Source organism: Sapajus apella, unplaced genomic scaffold, assembly GCF_009761245.1.
Source record: "Sapajus apella isolate SASKATOON/1434 unplaced genomic scaffold, GSC_monkey_1.0 scaffold165, whole genome shotgun sequence".
Classification (NCBI taxonomy): Eukaryota; Metazoa; Chordata; class Mammalia; order Primates; family Cebidae; genus Sapajus; species Sapajus apella.
The window spans coordinates 2,138,268-2,161,643 of NW_022437105.1; the positions used below are offsets into that span (position 1 = coordinate 2,138,268).

Consider the following 23,376-nt stretch of genomic DNA (forward strand, 5'->3'; position numbering starts at 1 on the left):
TATATATATATATATATATATATATATATATATGCTTACCTACTTCAGTAACAGTTTTGAGGAATATTTATTTTGGTTTTCAAATTATGTTCAATTACTTTTCATTATCGACATAAGCTGTAAGTTGTAATTTACTACTCTAACAAACAATTAATAGACACAAAAAGATTTTTTTTGAAGAAGACTTCTAGAAATTCTAAGGTAAAGGAAAGAAACCTTTTAAAATTTATACACTTATTAAAATTCATATGTTGGTTTTCCTATAGTGAAGATTACTTGGACTTAGAACCTGTACCAAGTCACTGTCCTGCTCAGTGAGCTCACATTAAAACAACTTTCTAACCTTCCCCTGTAGCCTCTCACTCCACTGATTTTTCTCTTTGGCCTCTAGGAAAGTGAAATCAAAGATTTCTAACAATGTTTATTAATAAATTAATGTATAGCTTGAAGGAAATGGACATGGCTAGTGGGCTATAAAGCATTATACATTCTTACAAACCAGGAGCAGAACTGGACACCTAGCAAGCAGACTACACATCTTTGATTAACTGATTTGTTGTGCCTGCACCAATGACACAATGCTTCTCGTTCTAATGACAATTGCATGAGCCAATTCTTGGAATAAATGTCTCCGTGTGTGTGTGTGTGTGTGTGTGTGTGTGTGTGTGTGCATGTGTGTGTGTGATACACACACACACACACACACATATATATATGAATATGTATATGTATGAAGAAATCTCCAGAGAAAGATTATATATATAACTCTCATACAATACTGCTATCATATATATTTATCAACCTACTGTTAGTATCTGCTGGACTTTAGTTTCTACTGAATGAGCTTGGAATTTCTTCAATGGCTCCATTCTGTATGAATTAGCAAACTTTAATTTTGCCAGGGCACTCTTCCATTCTTTACCTATATCAGCAATTGAGTCATCAAAAGGAGGCTCCACATACTGAACATCATGAATTGACTCTCTCAGTCTTTCTCTTAAAATCTGTGCATACTGAAGGAAAAAGAGGGGAAGAGAGAAGGGGAGAAAAGATTAATTTTTAAACTGTAAAATTAGATTTTAGATTAAAGAACACTGTACAGCGGACAAGGCTCACACAAAGCTTGGAAATACTGGAAATCTGTTAAACAGATTTCTACAATAATGTGGTTACTAAATCCTAGATTCACTCCTGGCTATCAATTTGGCAAAAGACCATGGGTGATTCAAAGGAACTAGAAACAAGAGTGGCCTTCAAGGAGGGCAACTGAGTGGCTATGGGATGAAGATACAGGGAAAACCTTTCTTCCTCCCTACCCTGAGATTAAGAAAATATTATCCTTCATTGTCCTAAAATTGTATTTTACTTTATTTACTTATCTTTAAATAATAAAATTATTTAGGTAGCACATTCATAAGTCTTAAGCTGAAAAAACACCAAAAGTGCATTGATCCTACATATACTCAGTTCATGCTTTTGACATGAAACATCCATTCTGTGACATCCAATATGCATTAATGAAATATTTACTTAGTACCTAATATGTCCCAGATAAATGCTCTAGCCTCTTAAAACAGTGAGCCTCATTTTGTTAATAGCCAGGAATTTCCTTTTCTTGCCTAATTACTTGGCTAGAATTTCCAGTTCTATGTTGAAAAGAAGTGGCAAAAGTGGACATCCTTGCTTTGTTACTAATATTACAGGAAAAGCTTTCAGTCTTTCCCCATCGAGTATGATGTTTGCTGTGCAGTTTTCATACAGAGCTTTTACTATGTTGAAGAAGTTTCCTCCTATTACTAGTTTGTTGGATGTTTTTATAATAAAAAAGTGTTGAATTTGACATATGCTTTTTCTTCATCAATTGAGATTGATCATGTGGTTTATTTCTTCATTTAGCTAAGGTGGTGTACTACCTTGATCAGTTTTCATCTGTTGAACCATCCTTGCATTCCAGGGACAAATTTCACTTGATCTTGGTGTCAAATCCTTTATGTAAAATGCTGACTTGTTTGCTAGTATTTTATTGAGAATTTTTGCATCAGTGTTAACACATGACACAGGTCTGTAGTTTGCTTTTCTTATGGTGTCTTCGTCTGCCTTTGCTATTAGGGTAATGCTGACTTCATAAAATGAGTTAGACTGTATTCTCTCTGCTTTTATCTTCTGAAAGAGATTGCAGATAATTGATACATATCTTTCCTTAAATGCTTGGTAGAATTCACCAAGGAAATCACCTGACCCTGGTGATTTCTGCTTTGGAAGGTTGTTATTGATTCAATTTTTAAAAACAGATATAGGCTTATTCAGATTATCTATTTCTTTTTGTATAAGTTTTGGGAGATTGCATCTTTCAAGAAATTGATCCATTTCATCTACAGTACCAAATTTCTGGGCACAGAATTGTTCATAGTATTATTTTATTGTATTTTTGGTGTTCATAAAATTTCCAGCAACATCCTGACTTGCATTTCTGCTATTAGCAATTTGTGTCCTCTCTTTCTTAACCTGGCTAGAGGCTTATAGATTTTATTGATCTTTTCAAAGGAAAAGGTTTTGGTTTTGTCGGTATCTGATTTCAATTTCATCAATTTCGGCTATAATTTTTATTATTTTTTTTCTTCTGCATACTTTGGATTTAATTTGTTCTTCTTTTTCTAGTTTCTTAAAGTAGAACCTTAAATTATTTTAGCTCTTTCTTTTCTAATATGTGCATACATTTAATACTATACATTTCCTCCAAGCCCTGTTTTTGCTGCATTCTACAAATTTTGATATGTTTTCATTTTTACTTAGCTCAAAATATTTTTTAAATTTCTTTTGAGATTTCTTCTTTTGTTACAGTGTTTTTGGTGTCTAGCATTTCTTTCTGTTTCTTAGGATTTCCATTTCTGTGCTTACATTGCTCATCTGTTTTTGCATGCTATTTTATCAACTACAGCCCTTTAACATATTAATTATAGTTATCTTAAATCCTGTCTGATAATTCCAACATCCCTGCTATGTCTGGTTCTGATGCTTACTTTGTGTCTTTGTTATTGTTTTTTAGTATGCCTAATTTTCTTCATGATAGCCAAACATGTTTCACTGGGTAAAGAAACTGCTGTAATAAGGCCTCTAGTAATGTGCTGGTAAGGTGTTAGCGGAGAGGAAGCAATCTATAATCCTATGACTAGGTCTTTTAGTGAACCTGTGCTTCTGGACTGTAACTTCACTGATACTTCTGAGTTTTCTGCTTGTTTTTCTCCTACTTGCTTAAGTCATACAAGATGGCTAAGGCTTAAGTCATACAAGCGCAGAGCAAATTGCTGCTTGTTACTCTACTTTTGGGGGCAGCAGTTTGTCCTGTGACTTCACTTCTCTTATGGATCTAAGAAGAGTTAATTTTTTCAGTTTGTTCAGCTTTTTACTTGTTAGGACATAGTAGAAACTTTAAGCCCCTCACATGTAGAACAAGAAGCTGAAAGTCTTATAGTATTTGTTTTTTGAATGATATTTTAGCTGATTATAGAATTCTACGTTGATAGTTATTTTCTTTCAGTCCTTAAAGATGATGCTTCAATGTCTTCTATCTTTCATTGTTTCTGAGAAGTACACTGTCATTTTGTCTGTTTCTATGTACATAATCTTGCTTTGTTCTAGTTGCCTTTAAATTTTTAAATCATTGGTTTCAAGCAATTTTTTTATTGTATGTCCTGTCATAATTTTCTTCATGTGTCTTGTGCTTGGATTTCACTGAGGTTCTTCGATTTGTGGGTTTGTAGTTTTCATCAAATTTGAAAATTTCTCATCCCTTTCTTCAAAGTAATTTCTTCACATACTTTTTGTCTGTCCTCTCTCACCTCATTTGGGGACTCAAATTATCATTAGGCTACTTTAAGTTCTGTCAAAGCTCGTTGACATCTTGTAATATTTTTCCAGCACCCTCCCCCAGTTTCTATGTCTCTAACTGTCCTTTCTTCTGCACTGTTGAATCTGCTGTTAATACCACTTAGTGTATTTTCATCCCTGACATAGTATTTTTCATCTACAGAAGTTTGATTTACATTTAACATGCTAAATCTTTCTCTACACTCTTAAATATAATGTAATAATTTCATAATGTATGATTTGATTTGATGAAAACTAAAAACTCTCATAACTAATGTCTGTTTATACTATTTTTTCTGTAATTCCTGGGCTGTTTTTACTGTTTCTTCGATTTTGAATTTCATTTTCCTGCTTCTCTGCAGGTCTGTTAATATTTAGAGACGAGACAGTGTGAAATTTTACCTTCTTATAGGCTGGATGTTTTTGTATTCCTAAAACTCTTGAGCTTTCTTCTAAAACAAAGACATCTGGAAACAGTTTAATCCTCTTGAGTCTTGCTTCTCAGCCTTGATAGGCCAGATCAGAGAAATCATTCTCTTATTTTTTTCCCACTAATGAGGCAAAATACTTCATAGCACTCTAACCAAAGCTCTATATTTTTCATGGTTTTCCACTTTTTCTGGTGGGAACACGTCCAAGGATTTTTTTTCTGTTCCTTTTCGGTGATTTTGCTCTACTTCCACTCTCCATCTCTAGTGAGAACTTTCCTTACCAGATGCACTGCTGCACTGAGCAGAATACTCAGGGAAACCCTCTGTAGATCTTTGGGGTGGTTTGTGCAGCCCTGTCCGAATACTCTGCTCTCCAGTCTCATGCTATCTTGGCTTCCCAGGCTCCCAACTCCTTTTGAACTAAAGGAGGCCTTTCCTTGTGTTGTAGCCTGGAAACTCTCACCAGGCAATTAAAGTGGGGTCAATATGGGGGCTCACCTTACCTGTTTCTCATCTCTCAGAAATTACTTTCTTGTCCTGCCTGACACCCAATCAATGGAAACAATTGCTCCATATATTTTTGTGTGTTAAGTAGTTTCTGGTAAGAATTACTCCATATTGGCTGCAAGTAAAAGTCGCTCACCAGAAATAAATCTCCTGCTGTGATCATCTGTCAGGTTTCTGTGCCTCTTATTTCCAGAAGCAGCATTATTAGCTCCCTAAACCTCTTAAAAACAAAATCATTTTGTTCTTGTTTATTAAGAGAATGCTTTTCTAGGGCAGTGATTGGGACCTTCCTTTCATCTACAATATACTCAAGGGATACAACTACATAGTATCATTAACAGTGGCTCTCAACTGCAATGATTCTCAAGGAAATGGGGCATTCATGTGTGGCCTGAAAATAACCATTAGTGCTTCTGAGATGAAGAGTATTTTATTCTTTTTATTAAGAATCTTTATAATCTTTTTTAAAATTGGGAATAGGCTTTAAATATGATCAACTTTTTGGCATCTAATAATACTTGAGTTTCTACTGATGTAGCATTTCCTCATATTAAGCCTACACATGGTCCTAAAATAAAATGAGCTTGGGCATATTACTTTTATTTCTAAATGCCACAAGCTAGTGTTTAAGATTTTTTTCCTTTTTCTTTACTGAGATGGAGTCTCACTCTGTCATCCAGGTGGAATGCAGTGACACAATCTCGGCTCACTGCAACTTCCTCTTCCCAGGTTCAAGGGATTCTCGTGCCTCAGCCTCCCTGAGTAGCTGGGATTACAGGTGCCCACCACCGCACTCAGCTAACTTTTGTATTTTTAGTAGAGACGAGGTTTTGCCATGTTGGCCAGGCTAGTTTTGAACTCCTGACCTCAGGTGTTCGGCCCACCCTGGCCTCCCAAAGTGGTGGGATTACAGGTGTGAGCCACTGCACCCAGCTGTGTTTAAGATTTTCAAATGCACGTGCACAAGAGAGAACAATCAAAGTTTTCCATTTTTAGTAATCTACTTCGCATTTTGTGACCTTTGATCACAACAACAGGAACTCCTTTCTTGTTATACAAAAGCGTAATTTATTGGAAAGATATAGTTTACATAACAGCAGAGAAGGTCAATGAACCAGATTCAGAAAGACACATGGAGCACTTTAGCTTCTCATCTTCAACCTCAATCATTTTCTTTGCATTATTTCAAAGAATTCATCTAATTAGCTTAGTTTGGGTTTCATCCTCATTCCAAAGTCAAGGAAAGTAGCTGACAATCTCATCAAAGCTCTATACAATTGCAGATGAGTTAATTCCCTAAAAGTTACCGACGACGTGCTACCACTAGAAAAAAAGGAAATGGAGGCAAAACAGATAAAAATCAAGAGACAGTCGTTGGTTAAACGGTATGTCTTAATTTTTCCATGCTCAGAAATAGGAAAATTAAAAGCTACCTTAAATTAGAAATGACTAAGTGCACAGTTTCCTCAGGTACATTTAGTGAGTTTTTGTAGAGTCCTTTCTCAATTTCTTCCCAATTATTGTTCTATTCAAATTTCTCACCTCTAAAAGACTCAACTTTAAAGATAGCTATAATTGATCACATCCATATCAAATAAGCAATAACTACTTTGGTCCATGTCCCCTCACTCCCAGATTTTAACCTATATACCAAGTGCACCTATGTGTCTCCTCATTTTGAGTTCAGGCTCACTAAATTTTAAAGACTTCAGACCTCAAATAGGCAGTTTATAAAAGTCACCCTTGTCTGCCTCAACATATAGAAATTTTTCTTTACTGTTGGTGACCTGTTACTCAGACTTTTTGCCAAGCGATACAGCACAGTGTTTGGGAGTGTGAAGTTTCAAGTCCAGCTGATTTAGGTTTCCTGCCCTGCCCTGCTCTTTTTCTTAGCTGTGTAAACTTGGCCTGTTTCCTTTTCGTCCTTTAGTTCATTCATTCCTCTCTAAAATTTAGACACCAAGGAAACATTATTAGAACCTGAAATTTCGCTCTTAGTTATTTTGAGAAGTCTCTTTTTATTTGAGTATTCTTGAACTGTTTTAGGGTCTTCAAAAATTGTTTTGCTTGTTAACTCTGTTTTCATCCTATTAAAGGTCCATGAAGTAAGCATAAAAAGAAATCAACACAGGCCAAGTGGACTGAGCACCAGGATACAAGTTCTGGTCCCAGCTCTATCATTACAGGTTTGCATTTTTGGGCAAACTAGTTTTCTGTTAAAGTATCAACAAAACATGGAGTCTTGAGCACATTAACGGTTTTCAAAGCATAATCATATAGAAATGCCTGTGTTATACCACCAATAAAACTGAACAATGACCCTTTCCATCAATACCAAACAATAAGTTTTGGACAGAATACGTTCAACTTGTTTTTTTCTCCTGTATATTCTTCAAATATACAGACTGCTTATGTTTTTAAAGACCCCAAACATGTCACTATTCTGCCTAGTTTATCCATTTTTTTTTAAATACAGCATACACTCATTTTTCGCTAGCAAAACTGCTTAGGATGGCACTTGATACACTAACATAATGTCTTTTAGTAAAGCAATGATGCTCAGAGTAGTCTCAGGAAATCCGCAAGCTCAGTAAATCTGAAAAGGACTGCAGGTGATCTTGTAACCACCCATCCAATCGATTTATGTAGTGTTCTACGGCCCTAATTAAAAAACCAAGAAAACCTGAGCACTAAAGTCCAAAGGGGACTGCCCAGCTCAGTCTCGGTCTTCAATTTTGCATCTGGAGAAAAAAGAAACAGAAAAGGGAAATGCTGCCTCCTTGGCTCTGGGAGTGGTGTCAGGAGCGGGGCCCACTGAGGAGCGATTTCAATTACAGGGTCGGACAAGGCCGTCTCGGGCCCCTTGCTGTGTCCGCACTCACTGCCTCCTTCTCGAACATGCTAGGCCTTCTTTCTTTCCTAGGGGCCAGCGGCGCCTGCTGAGGGGTCTGGTTCAAGGTCTGGTTGACGCTCGGCTTCACGCCTCGGGCTCGCTTCTCCATCTTGCTCTGTTCTCTCAGACGCCCACCGCCTCCCCTTCTCCGCAGGCGGTCAAACGCCCCACCCACTCCCGCGAGACCGGGAGTCTAGCACTGCGCTTCTGGCGGCCGGAAGTGCCCGCCGGGGCGCCAAGACGCCTGGAGACGCTGCGGGCAGGCGCCTGCGTCATTCATGCGCGCCTCAGCGCGGTGCCGGAAGTTATGGAGGTAGGGCGGGTGACGGGCCAGGTAGCCCCGGGTCTGGGCAGGGAGTCAACCGCAGGCTGCGTGGTGCTCGGCGACCTGGAGTGGGTGGGCGAGCACGCGCCTGCGGTGGCTGGCGGTCCCCGCGCTGGAACGTCGCGGCCCCGGCCCGTGCGGCGGTAGCGGCTCTCAGCCCTGCTAGACGCCGGGCAGGCCCTATCGGCCTCCCTGTGCCAGGCTCGGTGTGTCTGCTGCCCCCTGGCCCTGAGCTGAAACGCGGCGGACTGTCTGGGAGAGCTGTGCGCGGTGGCACGGGGGCCGAAGGCCGCAGGCCGGTCTCTCACCTGACCGTGGCCTCGTTCCTGGAAGCGCAGTTTCCTAGCCACTGCCTGACAGTAAATTTGTGTTCATCGCTTTTAGACCGTTTGAGTAACAGTATAAAACTTGTCACGACTGCCTCACCCACCTCGTGTCAGGAGATCTGGTTGTATGTAGTTGCCTCATAATAATTTTTTTTCTTCCCTGAGGCAATTAAATATCAAACACCTATCATCAGCAGTAACAACAGCGGAGCCGGGCGTGGTGGCGTCTGTGGCCCCAGCATCTCGGGAGGCTGAGGGAGAAGGATCACTTTAGCCCGGGAGATGGAGACTGCAATGAGCTGAGATCGCGCCACTGCACCCCTGTCTGGGTGACAGCGAGACCCCATCTCCAAAATAATGATAATGATAACTACCATTTTTGAGTACCATGTGCTAGACGCTTTTCCTGTATTATCTCATTACTGCAGCCATATAAGATGCAGTCTGGCACCGTTTTATTTCAGTTAGTGCTGAGACTCGGATATGTTAAGTAACTTTTCCAAGGCAAGAGGTAGTCACAGGCCGAGGAATGATTCAAATTTAAGTCTAGCCCCAAAGCACCAGCCCAGTGTGGTCTTCACAGTTCTCGCCCCATAGGACCTAATTACAGGCAACAGTCGCCACAGACAATCAACAAATAGTTAATGCACATTTCTTTAGTGATGCCTTAACTGTTAGGGCCTGCTAGGATTGTTAGAAAACCAGGGCTGAGTGTGGGAAAGTGCAACATCTGGGGAACTGGAAGAGCAAACAGGGTAATTGATATTGAGCAGGACAAGGGAACTGAAACTGATCAGTTTCCAGGTTAGGAGGCTGCCCAGAGTTATTGGTGACTGTCACAAAACAGTCACCCCTTAACTCGAAACGCGAAAATAAAAGAGCCTCGGTTCAGCTTTAGATCCTGAATTTGACTTCTTTGCAGGTTTATACGATGGTGTTAGTGTCATGTGGGATAATTGTGAGGATTTTGATTTAATTTAGTTCTCCGAAAATTTTGGAAAACCAGTACGGCTTGCTAATTTTTACATGGCAGAGGAGGCTAAACTTTACCTCTGCCCATCTTAGTTCGGAGTGACACCTTTAGCAAAAGAAAACTTAACAAGAAAAAAGTTTATTAATGCACAGAGTGCACATCACAAGGGTTAAACCTCAATGAAAGATAACTTGAAATGGTGGCTTAGAACTACGTTTGTATACCATCTTCAACAAAGAACTATAGATTTGCAGAGAAATGACACAGTAAAACAGTTTTAGGCTTCAAAGGGCAGGAAACTGGGAAGGTAGATACATGTTTGGAAACTAAAGGAGTAAGAATTGTCTGTAGATTCCTCTGGTGCCTTCTCTGGTCTGTTAAGAGTCTAAAGTTACCTCCAGTAAAGAATTTATATCCTGTCTTTGGGCGGAAGAGGGGGAGGATAGAGAGAACTTTTCCTTCATTTGCTGCCTCTTGTCTTCATCTCAGATTTTTTTTTTATATCAAAGAGGTGTGTTTTGTGATGACGTTGTGGTTTTCTTCAGCACCGTTTAGGGAGTCAGAGGGATTCGGGTTTCTTTTTCTTTTTTTTTTTTTTTTTTTTTTGCTTCTTTTTCATATGCCTTGATGTCTGCTTTTCCATTCCCCATTTAAAAAATTGCTTATTTTGATAACTCTGGGATAGTGAAGGAATGCTCAGAGGAATAATGCCCTGTTCATAAAACACACTGAGCTTCCGTGAACTCGTATCTTTTTTTGTTTTTTGTTTTGTTTTGTTTTTAAAAGTAAAGTGAAAGCAAGTTTAAGAAAAGGAATGGAGTGGCTACCGCATAGAGCAGTCTGCAAATATTATGATTGATCATTTTAACTCTTTAAACCTTTCTCATATTTGAGAGCATTTATGTACATATCTTTAATATTTAATCATAATGTTGTAATAATACAGCTCTCATGATATCCAGAAAGCATGTTAATAGTAACTACACCTGAGTTCATTCAGTTCTTAAGAGAGTTTTCTTGTGACTTAAATATATAATACTCTGCTTTTCTTTCTGTTAATCAGTGCCTTTGTTTTTTTTTTAGGTATTAATAGGGTCCCCTATTACCACATGTCTTTCTCCCCCGGTATATGATATAATTTGTAATCTTGGGTTTGAACTCAGAGAAAATTGTGACATCAATAACATTGTAACTCAGAATGGTGAGGTATGCTGGAAAACAATCACAGACTGTGTGAGCTACACAGAGTCAGGTTTGTGCTGTCTTTGTACTCCAAACTTTTGTAACTGTTCTGTTGAAAATGTCCTGACCTGTAAAATTCCCCTTTCTGACCACTGCTTCCTTTTATTAGAGAATGTTATAGGCCTGACTGCAAGGAGAAAAGGAATTAATGTGAAAAGAGAGGAGACGAGGCCAGAGAAGCATGGAAAAATTCATGGAAAGCTAGGCTAAGAAAACCACCTCTACAGAAGAGGTGTCAGGAGGAAGAGAGGAGCTGGTGGGCTGTTGATGATACAGATCTCAGGGCCTTGAGATGATTTTCTATAGGAGTCATATGAATTAAGGGTATAAAATGACCAGTAATAGATTATACAGTTATTTTAAATGTCTTCTAGGCATTCTTGCACACTTTAGAAATATGGGTGGGGAAATTTAATAATAGTTATAAAAATTACAAATGAACATACTCTGGCCTAGCAGTCCATTTTCAGGAATCTTTAAGACAGATACAGATATGAAAGTGGGTTTGTGCAAGGTTATCCTTTAATAAATAACATAGCCAAACATCAAGCAATAGGGGTTTGGTTCAGTAAATTATGATAAATGCATATAATGGAATATTATGCAGTGGTAGAAAAGAATGAGGAGACTCTTCTGATACAGAAATCTCTGAGCTAAGTGGGAAAAAAACCAGGAAGGGCATGTATTTGTATTTACCCTTTGCTATTTCATTCATTCATTCATTCATTCATTCATTCATTTGAGACGAAGTCTTGCTCTTGTCCCCCAGGCTGCAGTGTAATGGTGTGATCCTGGCTCACTACAACCTCTGCATCCCAAGTTCAAGCCATTTTCCTGCCTCAGCCTCCTGAGGAACTAGGATTACAGGCCTGCCACCACACCCAGCATTTTTAGTACAGTTGGAGTTTCACTCTGTTGGCCAGGCTGGTCTCGAACTCCTGACCTCAGGTGATCTGCCTGCCTCGGCCTCCCAAAGTGCTGGAATTACAGGCGTGAGTCACCGTGCTTGGCCACCCTTTGCTATTTATTGATCATTAACCAAGTGGATGGTTAATCCCTAACTTATAGAAAAAAAAAAAAAAAAAACTAAAACAACAGAAGCTTCATATAAAAAAATTAAAGCAACAAAAACTTTGTATTATAAATATGTTTTAAAATAATTCATTGTCATAAGAAATGTCAGTCTAATAATGTTAACTTAAAAAAAATCAGTTTACAAAATTGTATATAGAGAGTGAGCCTGGTTTAACTTTAAAAACATCAGGTTACAAAATTGTGTATACAATGTGAGCCTAGTTTCCCGTATATTTATGTACAGGTAAAGACATTGACAAAAATATTTTTTTCTTGTTTGAAACTTTTTGTATTTTCCAAATTCTCTACTGACAGTATATTTTTCTTTTATAATCTGATAAGCATTATATGATTTATTTCCTATAAATAAATTTCCTATAAAAAGTTTATCCTGTGTTCAATGGTAAACTGATTGTTGATTTTGTGGAAGTTTTATAATTAAAGCATTTTCTTCTTTGATGATGTAGATGTTTTATATCACATGATATGAAGCTATGGTGCTAAAATTTGTTTTCTTATCCTTTAAGACCAGGGTCTGGATTACTGGGGAAGTGTGAGGCTGCTGGGCCCTGTGTGTGAAGCTGTCCATTCACATTTCTTATCTCAGACCAAGGGGCAGTTTGAAATTCAGTATGCACCATGGTTCCAGTGGACAAGTTTTCCACAGGTTTGGTTTTTGAACAACCTTTAGAAATAAAAAACTGTGCAAATACTACTTAGAGGACTTATTATTTGCCAATTTTAAAGGGGCCTCCTTCATCCCCACGCCCTCCAACTGTGAAGAACTGTTGAGGGTTGCAAGAGAACCCTGGCTATTATGTAGGGTCTCCAAAGCCTGAGCTGAGAAACATCCCTTGGAACACAGGAATTCATTATCACAGGATTAGGGTTGGAGAGCTAACACTTGGCACTTGGTGCTTATCCAGGGACAGAAGAAAAATTGACCACTTCAGAATAAGAGGCCCTGTGAAGAGGTATTGAGGTGTTCTAAGACATCTAAGACGGTGGGTCCTGGAGACTAGAGCTGGGATACCTGGTTTGTTATGAGGAATTGAAGGGAGTATGGGTAATTTGGGGCCCAACCCAAAATTTTGTTTTGGTATGTTCTTGTGGTCAGTTTTTGGCACACTAAATGACCACAGTAAAGCAGTAGCTATAACAAGTCTAATTCTGCTTTGAATTTGGAGTGAAGGAATCATCGCATCCCCCTTGTACTAGCATTTTCAAGTGACAGGATGAGCAGCCTTGTGTGTATCTGTTTGAGGACTCAGCCAAATCAAAAGGAGAAAAAGATGAGGTCAAAATGCTTGAGTTTTCCACTTAAATTATACCAGATTTGTTGCTTTCAATAAACATTTAAGTAACTTTCAAGGAATTCTTTAGCTATTAAAATATTTTTATGGATTCTTTAGGCAATATAATTATACAGAAAATGCTTACTTATCCCCTGAAAATAACTAAAATATGACAGTTGAAATCTTTAGAGGTTTGAATTTCAATAAATAATATTGTTACTTTGAGGAATAGTTTTAGATTGCACATCCTGATATGTGTTTTATTCTAAACAGTTATTTCCTGAAATATTTGAAGCCTTGAAAAGTCTACAATCTCCTGCTATTTCTCTTAGCTTAATGAAACTGACATCATGTCTAGAACGAGCCTTGGGTGATGTAAGTGTGAGATCTCTTTCATTATTGGACCATTAAATTGTCTGAATGAACATTAAACTCTTTTACAGTTGCCCTCAGATTTCTTATTTTCCTTTAATATAAAATCATTTGGTACAAATTTTTAATATTTGACTTTTGAATGATTATGAAATCAAAGGATTGGTGTCTAAGTATTTTTCTCCCCTCATTTGTATAAACAGTTGCTTCATGGATAATGTTTTTAATGTTTATTGGCTCATAATGCAATTGTTACACAATTTTTGTTTGAATTTTAGGTATTTTTACTGATTGGGAAGGAATGTCCCTTTCTTTTAAGAGATCTACTTGCATCTGAAGAGCTTGCTCAAATCTTTGGGCAGTCTGTGGTAAGCTTGCTCATCTAAACCCGTGGAGTATATCTGTTTTCATGCTGCTGATAAAGACATACCTGAGTCTGGGAAGAGAAAGAGGTTTAATTGGCTTTACAGTTCCACATGACTTGGGAGGCCTCAGAATCATGGCAGAAGGAGAAAGGCACTTCTTTCATGGCGGCAGCAAGAAGCAAAAGAGGAAGAAGCAAAAGTGGAAACCGCTGATAAACCCATCAGATCTCATGAGACTTATTCACTATTCTGAGAATAGCACAGGAAAGACCAGCCCCTATGATTCAACTACTTCCCCTGGGTCCCTCCCACAACATGGGAGGATTTTGGAAGATACAATTCAAGTTGAGACTTGGGTGGGGATACAGCCAAACCATATAATGAAGTCAGTGCAAAACAGCAATTCACATATGCTGTGCTTTTTTTCTTCCCAAACTGATGATGCTTTAGGAAAAAAATGTATCAGTGATTCAAGCTTATTCACCTTCCCTTTCAAAATCACGCCTCCTCCAGCACGTAGAAAGCTTTCCTATCCTGGGTGTGAATATCTCTGGGGCACCACAGGGCCAATGTGAAGCATGTTGCCTCAATCAATTACATATTAATAACTATAATACCAAATCCAGAATACAACTTTAACTCTTTAAATGAGTGATAATACAGTTTTATTTGAAATCTTTAACGTGAAATTATGCTTTTTGCAACTATTTAAACTTAGAGTGGAAAAAAAATCAGGTATTAAAAAATAATATAGTTACATACTATATTAAAATCTCCTAATGGGCACATGATCAAGAGACTTAAGACTAATGAATAACCTTTAGGCAACTGAGTGAGGCAGGGTCAAGATGAAGAAACCCAGGAGAGCCTTGTGTGGAAGCTGTGCATGCCAAGTCAGGGAGCCACTAGATGATTTTTGGAGTAAAGAAATTTGTCTTCAGTGGAGCTTTTGCATTCTTTACTGTGGATCTTTACTTCTTGTCAGCTTAAAGATCATTTTCTTTTGTGGAAAGCATGGAGTGAATATAAAAAGTGCAAACCTCTTGTTAACACTGAATTCTTAAACACATTTTGTTTCTTTGATTTGTTCTTTGGTATTTGCCTGTATGTGATTGGCCTTCTGCCCACTTCAGCTACCAGATACTTTTACCTGGCCACTGTCATTTATACATCTGATTGACCAGATGGTGTGAACCATGAGTATTTCACAAATTAATGGTAGAGCAAAAAGATCTCCTGAAGTTGCATAGAAGAACTACTTGTTAAATGTTCCTACTTTGAGTAGAACCTGCTCTTGATCATTTCCACTTGCTGGTTTTGGGTCTCCTTGCTGAGGGAAGTTCAGAATGCATCCATATTCCTTTCTCAGCAGCATCTTCACATGCATGAAGACAGTGTTCACGTCTTTCTCGAGTCTTCTGGAGGCTCAACCATTCTTCCTTCTATGACATGGCTTTAAGTTCTTTTAGTCTTTGAGCATCTTCCATTTTTTTCTGAGTTTCTTCTAAGTATGGTGCCTCAAACCCAAAGCAGTTCTCTGGGAATGGCATGATTGCAGTCCATTAAGTAGGACCCCTGGTTTTGTGTTTTCCTCACTCTAGATGGTGGAGTGGGTCAGTGATGGGTTTCAAGTCAGACAGCTGGGAGGTGGAGGCTCAAGCCTGGAGCCATGCTGCTCTGTCATTTGCCCTACTGTCTCTGTTGAACCACACAGCTGCATGCTGCTTAATACAACAATAACTTTCTGCTTATATCATTATCTTCTTGCATTTTATTTAGATATTAGGCGCATTTGAAGAACTTTATTAACGCAGGATAGCCTGGGTCAGATCTTATCCCCCATACTGATTTTGTCACCTTCGAGACTTCGATTTCACCTTTCCATGCTTGTATTTTTTTCACCTGCATGCTGGGGATGATGGTAGTACCTTCTTCATAGGTTGTTCTTAGGATGAGTTGATGAATACATATAAAATGTGTCTGGCACATATTAAGCAGTCAATAAATGTTGGTTTTATTATTATTACTGCTACTTCCTAGCCTAAACTGTTGGCTTTGTCAGTTAAAAAGAAGAACACAAACATTATCTTCATATTATATTGTTTTATTCAATAATAATTAACTCTGTCATGATTTACTATCCTTAACTGGATTAGATGAATGTGCTAAAAGTCTTCGTTGGCTCTCCATGTGGTCTCAACCTGCGTAATATCTTATGGCATGGGTTTGCATCACCTGAAGAAATTCCTCCAAAGTAAGTTGCAAGTGAAGAAATTTTCTTCCTGTTTTGAATCTATCAAGGAGTCTTTTAAGTTTTGAATTTCGCAAGAAGGAAATATGTATTTTGTGAAAGATGAGTGAGTTTTGAGAGAGGATTTTGAAGATAAAATTGAATATTACTGATGTAGTCACTAGAGTGATAATAGGGTTATGGTTTCAGTGACTTGCATCCCAAAGGCAATTCAGAGGTGGCACCAGAAGGATGTTATGCCATTCACGTCTCAGGTGGGTGGAAGACCCTGAGGTTTCGTCAGGGTCTTCATCAGAGTTTCTCTGGTGTTATTGTGCCTCACAACCATTGCACAACTTAATTCTATAGAATTGTGTGCATTTTTTTTTTTTTTTTTTTTTTTTTGAGATAGAATTTTGCTCTGTCACCTAGGCTGGAGTGCGGTGCTGTGTTCTCAGCTCATTGCAACCTCTTCCTCCCAGGCTTAAGCAATCCACCCGCCTCAGCCCCCTGAGTAGCTGGAAGTACAGGCACGTGCCACTATTCCCACCTAACTTTTTTGTATTTTTTGTGGAGATAGGGTTTCACCTTATTGTCCAGACTGGTCTCAGACTCCTGAGCTCAAGTGATCTGCCTGCCCCAGCCTCCCAAAGTGCTGGGATTACAGGCATGAGCCACATGCTCAGCCAGTTCCTTGAAATTCATTGGTGCTTTGCTTTCTTAATTTTAAATTTGTATTTTTCACAGTGAAGCTTTTTATAGGTATGACTGAGTACATTTTTGTAACAGATCTATGGTATTTCCCCTAGATACTGTTCAATGATGATACTGTTGACAGTAGGATTGGGTCAGTTACTGAAGAGTTACCTTCAAAACACTAAACTTACATTGACACATCGCTCTTTCATAACTCTTAAAAACCTAGAGGATTTGGTTATTTTTCCTGGTAAGTACTACATTTTACATTTTTTCCTTAATGTAGTTTTGCATAGATATTTGCAAAGTCAGTAAATAGCATTGAGGTGTGTACTCGAGGTGGGGTAAAGTAGTTATTCTTCAGTGGTCAGATAGCTTTCAGAGTCGCTTGAAGAACCTCCTGCATTTTGCTACCCAAAGCCCTGTCTCCTCCCGCCATGTCCCGGGGTGGTTGTGGGGTTCATAGAGTTGCGGCTGTGTGAGTCCAGCTCTTTCTTCCTCAGATGCGCTATGCACAATTGTGGCCTCAGGCTATGGCAGGATGTATATTTTCACCTCTGATATCTTTGTACTCATGATCATTATGCCAGAAGTACTTGTAGTATCAAGGGTCTTTTATACCTTCTGAAAATATATTTTACTTCTCTTGGTCATTGTACTCAGTTGGTCCACCCTGAGCTGTTGCCTGAATCACTGAAGAGATGTACATGCCCTCCTTTCTGAGGGTCATCTGCACCTCGGGCTCTTGGTCAGGGCGACCCTGCTCTTTGATGAGTCCCCTGCAGCAGTGGCTACAGTTCAACTACCTAAAGTGATTGACTCATTGGCGTCACTCCCTCAGCATGTTCCCATCATTTTTCATTTGATTCGTATGATTGTGTTTAAAACTGTTTGTTAATTTTGCAGATGTTACTTATGAGGTGCTTTCAGTATTAGAAGAAGTGATGACAAAATCTGCTTTTATATTAAAAATCATGTTACCATATTGGGAAGTTGCACTGATCAAGTTCAGGTCACAAAGGTAACTGAAGGGTGCATAGCATGGTGGTTTTCAGTGGTTGGAGGTCAGTCTTTCTTGATGCCCTTTACTTTTGATGCTTTTTGCTGTTAGAGTAGAAGTGAAGAGAAGCTAGACTGACTTTAGCAGACCTGAAAATAAAACACCTTCATAGAGTCACTTAAAGGACAGCCTGTGATTATATCTTAAACATTGTGTGTCAGCCTTTTGCCAGTTGATATAATTATTTTTTGGGATGCACTTTTTAATATTTTCTGGAATTCTTAGAATGAGTGAAACATGTCCAGAATCATGAAACAAAGACAAACCAGCTTTTTCCTGACATTCTTTTTCTATTTCCTCAGGGGCAAACACATGTATGGTAGCCACCAGAAGGTCTAGTAAGCTGGTCTTTAGTTCTTTAAAGGATATTATCCTATTCATTCATTTTTATACTTTGAGAATCCACTGAAATCCTGGTGTTTGCATTTTTGTTTTTTCTTTTTAAGACTAGATCTCACTCTGTCCCCCAGGCTGAAGTGCAACGGAACCATCTCGCCTCACTGTAGGCTTGAGCTCCTGGGCTCATGCAGTCCTCCCACCTCAGCCTCCTGAGTAGCTAGGACTATAAGTGTGTATTACCATGCCTGGCTAATTTTGTACTTTTTCTAGAGATGAGGTCTTATTCCATTTCCCAGGCTGATCTTGAACTCCTGGGCTCAAGTGATCCTCCTGCCTCAGCCTCCCAAAGTGCTGGGATTACAGGAAAGAGCCACTGCACCCAGCCTCAGTATTTTTTAGAAGCAATGAAATGATTTAGAAAGTTCTCTGATGACGTTTTATTCTATAGAAGCTACTAAAAATGGTTCATCAAACATGAAAACATTGGAAAATGTTTTTAAAATCATTAGTAGATGAAACTGGTTTTGTGTGTGTGTGTGTGGTTTTGTTTTTGTTTTTGTTTTTGTTTTGTTTTGTTTTGACACAAAGTCTCACTGTTTCACCCAGGCTGGAGTGCAATGGTGTGATCTCAGTTCATTTCATCCTCTGCCTCCTAGGTTTAAGTGATTCTTGTGCCTCAGCCTCCCAAGTAGCTGGAACTACAGGCATGCACCATCACGCCTGGCTGATTTTTGTATTTTTAGTAGAGGTGGGGTTTCGTCATATTGTCCAGGCTGCTCTCAAACTCTTAGCCTCATGTGGTCTACCTGCCTCAGCCTCCCCAAGTGCTAGGACTACAGACATGAACCACTGTGCCCAGCTGCTGCTTTTTGTTTCTTATATTAGCAAGTATTATCACTTCTCTTTGCCTTTGATATCTAGACTGCAGCAGTTACTGTGATGTTGGTGTCAATATTATTTTTGTTTTTTGCTTTTTTACTTAGAGACAGTTTTACTCTGTCACTCAAGCTAGAGTATAGTAGCACAGTCATAGCTCACTCCAGCCTTTAACTCCTGGGTTTAAGCATTCCTGCTGCCTCAGCCTCCTAGGTAGCTAGGACTGGAGGCATGTGCCACCACACCTTGCTAATTTCTAAATTTTTTGTAGAGATGGAGTGTCCCTGGCTGGTCTTGAACTCCTGGCCTGAAGCGATCCTCCTGCTTTGAATTCCCTAAAATGCTGAGATTACAGGCATGAACCACTACCTGGCCTAATATTTATTTTTGAAACATGGAGTTTTACCTATTTTCCCTTCAATTTCATAGGTTTGCTGACTGTGCCATATTGTTGCTGGCACAACTAGAGACTGGACTTAGGAATGTTTTTGCCACACTTAACAGATGTCCAAAAAGACTCCTGACTGCTGAGGTAAACTTGTTTTTATTATTGATTGTGATTGTTGTTGCTGTGTTAACAGTTTTCTGTGACCAGTTAAAAGGTTTTTAAAATTTTATTCTATTTAACATTAAAATGAATTTTTAAGCTAAGAAGTGGGGAATGCTTTACTATCATTTTTATAGGATTTATATTTATGTTATTTATTTTTTAATTTCTGTAATATTTCAAAACAGCCTTTTAAACTTATCGATGCCATGAAAGTAGTGGGTGCTGATTCCCTCTCTATCCATTCTGATGGTGTGTCACTGTAACCGCATGAGATGGTTGGGTCCAGCCAGGAGGCTGAGGCCGACCAGTGGTTGATTCTGACCTTGGGAAAGTAATCAAAACCTTCTGAGCATGAGTTTCTCCATCTTACAAATGGGAGATGTGGGATTTAGAGATGATTTGGTTTAGTGCTAGCCCTGCAGCAGATCATGGAAGGCTTTGTCTACGTTTCTTGAGCCCCTCCATGCGTGCACACATGCATGTGCACACAGTTGTCTCAGAGTTCCCACATCAGCCCTGGTTGCCCTGTCTGAGGCAGGCATCTCTGAGCTTCCAGCCGACCTCCTCTGGCTCCTAGAATTTCTCATTTCTGCTTCTTTTTGGTAGTTATGGTCAGATCTGGCTGCTCATGACAGAGATCTGGAAATAGTATGGCTGCAGTGACTGAAATAGGATAGAAGTGCATTTCTGCTTTTCCTAAATGTGAGTAGCCCCCGCTGAGATGGCAGCGCCCCTGTCATCAGCACTCAGACCCGTCTGTGTCATCTTCCACTAATGAGGGCCAGGCCTTTCTCATGGAGACTTCTTCCTCATGGCTCCAGCTGGCTGTGTCAGCCATCATATCTGCTTTCCAGCTAGCAGGAAAAGCAAAGATTGGAGCATGCCCCTCTCTAAGGACACTTCCTAGAGGTAGCATAGGCCATCCTCTTGGCCAGCGCACATGCTGCCAGGGAGGCATGGAAGTGTTCCTGGGTGGGCGAGTGCCCAGCTCTCCACCAGACACTCTGTTGTGAAGGGTGGGGAGGTGCAGCCTCTCTACAACTCGGATTCTCATCTCCTCTAGGTTGGCTTTTGCTTTTTGCCCCTCTTTGTAAGCATTCCTCAATGCTCTGCTCTCAACCCCATCCTCTTGTTTTCTCTCCCTGAGAGATTTCATACAGCTCTGTGCCTTATATTTTCATCTCTGGGGGAATAGCAATTAGAAAATACTTTGAACCCAATGAAAATGAAACCCAAGACCTCTGTTCTGTTCCATTGGTCTATATCTCTGTTTTGGTACCAGTACCATGCTGTTTTGATTACTGTAGCCTTGTAGTATAGTTTGAAGTCCGGTAATGTGATGCCCCCCGCTTTGTTCTTTTTGCTTAGAATTGACTTGGCTATGCGGGCTCTCTTTTGGTTCCATATGAAGTTTAAGGTGGTTTTTTCCAGTTCTGCGAAGAAGGTCATTGGTAGCTTGATGGGGATAGCATTGAATCTGTAAATTACTTTGGGCAGTATGGCCATTTTCACGATACTGATTCTTCCTAACCATGAACATGGAATGTTTCTCCATCTGTTTGTGTCCTCTCTTATTTCATTGAGCAGTGGCTTGTAGTTCTCCTTGAAGAGGTCCTTTACGTTCCTTGTTAGTTGTATTCCTAGGTATTTTATTCTCTTTGTGGCAATTGTGAATGGAAGTTTGTTCTTGATTTGGCTCTCTTTAAGTCTGTTATTGGTGTATAGGAATGCATGTGATTTTTGCACATTGATTTTGCATCGTGAGACTTTGCTAAACTTGCTTATCAGTTTCAGGAGGTTTGGGGCTGAGACGATGGGGTCTTCTAGATATACAATCATGTCGTCTGCAAATAGAGACAATTTGACTTCCTCCTTTCCTATTTGAATGCCCTTTATTTCTTTTTCTTGCCTGATTGCTGTGGCTAGAACTTCTAATACTATTTTGAATAGCAGTGGTGAGAGAGGGCATCCTTGTCTGGTGCCACATTTCAAGGGGAATGCTTCCAGTTTTTGCCCATTCAGTATGATATTGGCTGTTGGTTTGTCATAAATAGCTTTTATTATATTGAGATACGTTCCATCGATACCTAGCTTATTGAGGGTTTTTAGCATAAAGGGCTGTTGAATTTTGTCAAAGGCCTTCTCTGCATCAATTGAGATAATCATGTGGTTTTTGTCTTTGGTTCTGTTTATGTGGTGAATTACGTTTATAGACTTGCGTATGTTGAACCAGCCTTGCATCCCCGGGATGAAGCCTACTTGATCATGGTGGATAATCTTTTTGATGTGCTGTTGCAATCGGCTTGTCAGTATTTTATTGAAGATTTTTGCATCTATGTTCATCATGGATATTGGCCTGAAGTTTTCTTTTCTTGTTGAGTCTCTGCCGGGTTTTGGAATCAGGATGATGTTGGTCTCATAAAATGATTTGGGAAGAAGTGCCTCTTTTTGTATTGTTTGGAATAGTTTCAGAAGAAATGGTACCAGCTCCTCTTTGTATGTCTGGTAGAATTCAGCTGTGAACCCATCTGGACCTGGGCTTTTTTTGGGTGGTAAGCTCTTAATTGCTGCCTCAACTTCAGACCTTGTTATGGGTCTGTTCAGGGTTTCGGCTTCTTCCTGGTTTAGGCTTGGCAGGAGGCAAGTGTCCACGAATTTATCCATTTCTTCCAGGTTTTTTAGTTTGTGTGCATAGAGTTGTTTGTAATAATCTCTGATGATGGTTTGAATTTCTGTGGAATCTGTGGTGATATCCCCTTTATCGTTATTCTCTTTTCTTTTTTATTAATCTGGCTAGTGGTCCAGACAAAAACAAGCAATGGGGAAACGATTCCCTTTTCAATAAATGGTGTGGGGAAAGCTGGCTAGCCATGTGCAGAAAGCAGAAACTGGACCCCTTCCTGACACCTTACACTAAAATTAACTCCAGGTGGATTAAAGACTTAAACATAAGACCTAACACCATAAAAACCCTAGAAGAAAATCTAGGCAAAACCATTCAGGACATAGGTGTAGGCAAGGACTTCATGACCAAAACACCAAAAGCATTGACAACAAAAGCCAAAATAGACAAATGGGACCTAATCAAACTCCACAGCTTCTGCACAGCAAAAGAAACAATCATTAGAGTGAATCGGCAACCAACAGATTGGGAAAAAATTTTTGCAGTTTACCCATCTGACAAAGGGCTGATATCCAGAATTTACAAAGAACTAAAAAGGTTTACAAGAAAAAAACTAACAAGCCCATTCAAAAGTGGGCAAAGGATATGAACAGACACTTTACAAAAGAAGACGTACGTGAGGCCAACAAACGTGAAAAAATGCTCATCATCACTGGTCATCAGAGAAATGCAAATCAAAACTACATTGAGATAACCATCTCACGCCAGTTAGAATGGCGATCATTAAAAAATCTGGAGACAACAGATGCTGGAGAGGATGTGGAGAAATAGGAACACTTTTACACTGTTGGTGGGAGTGTAAATTAGTTCAACCATTGTGGAAGACAGTGTGGCGATTCCTCAAGGACCTAGAAATAGAAATTCCATTTGACCCAGCAATCCCATTACTGGGTATATATCCAAAGGATTACAAATCATTCTACTATAAGGACACGTGCACACGAATGTTCATTGCAGCACTGTTTACAATAGCAAAGACCTGGAACCAACCCAAATGCCCATCAACGATAGACTGGATAGGGAAAATGTGGCACATATACACCATGGAATATTATGCAGCCATCAAAAACGATGAGTTTGGGTCCTTTGTAGGGACATGGATGAACCTGGAAACCATCATTCTCAGCAAACTGACACAAGAGCAGAAGATCAAACACCGCATGTTCTCACTCATAGGCGGGTGTTGAACAGTGAGAACACATGGACACAGGGAGGGGAGCACTACACACTGGGGTCAGTTGTGGGGAAATAGGGGAGGGACGGTGGGGGGTG

General features: G+C 39.4%; 2 protein-coding genes across 11 annotated transcripts in view; one reads left to right on the forward strand and one right to left on the reverse strand.

Moving 5' to 3' along the window:
* Positions 1 to 7,871, reverse strand: part of TCTE3 (t-complex-associated-testis-expressed 3) — a 13,062-nt gene extending 5,191 nt beyond the window's left edge. For both annotated transcript variants that reach the window (XM_032267099.1, XM_032267098.1), the window contains exons 1-2: positions 7,688 to 7,871; positions 807 to 1,013 (exon numbers count right to left, since the gene is read on the reverse strand). In XM_032267099.1, the coding sequence (XP_032122990.1) occupies positions 807 to 1,013; positions 7,688 to 7,807 (327 nt within the window). In that variant the 5' untranslated portion in view covers positions 7,808 to 7,871. The remainder of the gene's footprint in view (positions 1 to 806; positions 1,014 to 7,687) is intronic.
* Positions 7,872 to 7,935: 64 nt separating this feature from the next.
* The window catches only part of ERMARD (ER membrane associated RNA degradation), a 32,638-nt gene continuing 17,197 nt past the window's right edge, over positions 7,936 to 23,376 (forward strand). For 4 of the 9 annotated variants that reach the window (XM_032267088.1, XM_032267091.1, XM_032267090.1 and 1 more), the window contains exons 1-9: positions 8,721 to 8,739; positions 10,406 to 10,574; positions 12,166 to 12,305; positions 13,207 to 13,308; positions 13,584 to 13,673; positions 15,827 to 15,924; positions 16,710 to 16,846; positions 17,503 to 17,617; positions 19,301 to 19,403. In XM_032267088.1, coding sequence (XP_032122979.1) covers positions 13,270 to 13,308; positions 13,584 to 13,673; positions 15,827 to 15,924; positions 16,710 to 16,846; positions 17,503 to 17,617; positions 19,301 to 19,403 — 582 coding nt within the window. In that variant the 5' untranslated portion in view covers positions 8,721 to 8,739; positions 10,406 to 10,574; positions 12,166 to 12,305; positions 13,207 to 13,269. The other 5 variants (XM_032267089.1, XM_032267097.1, XM_032267094.1 and 2 more) reach the window with 5 other exon arrangements.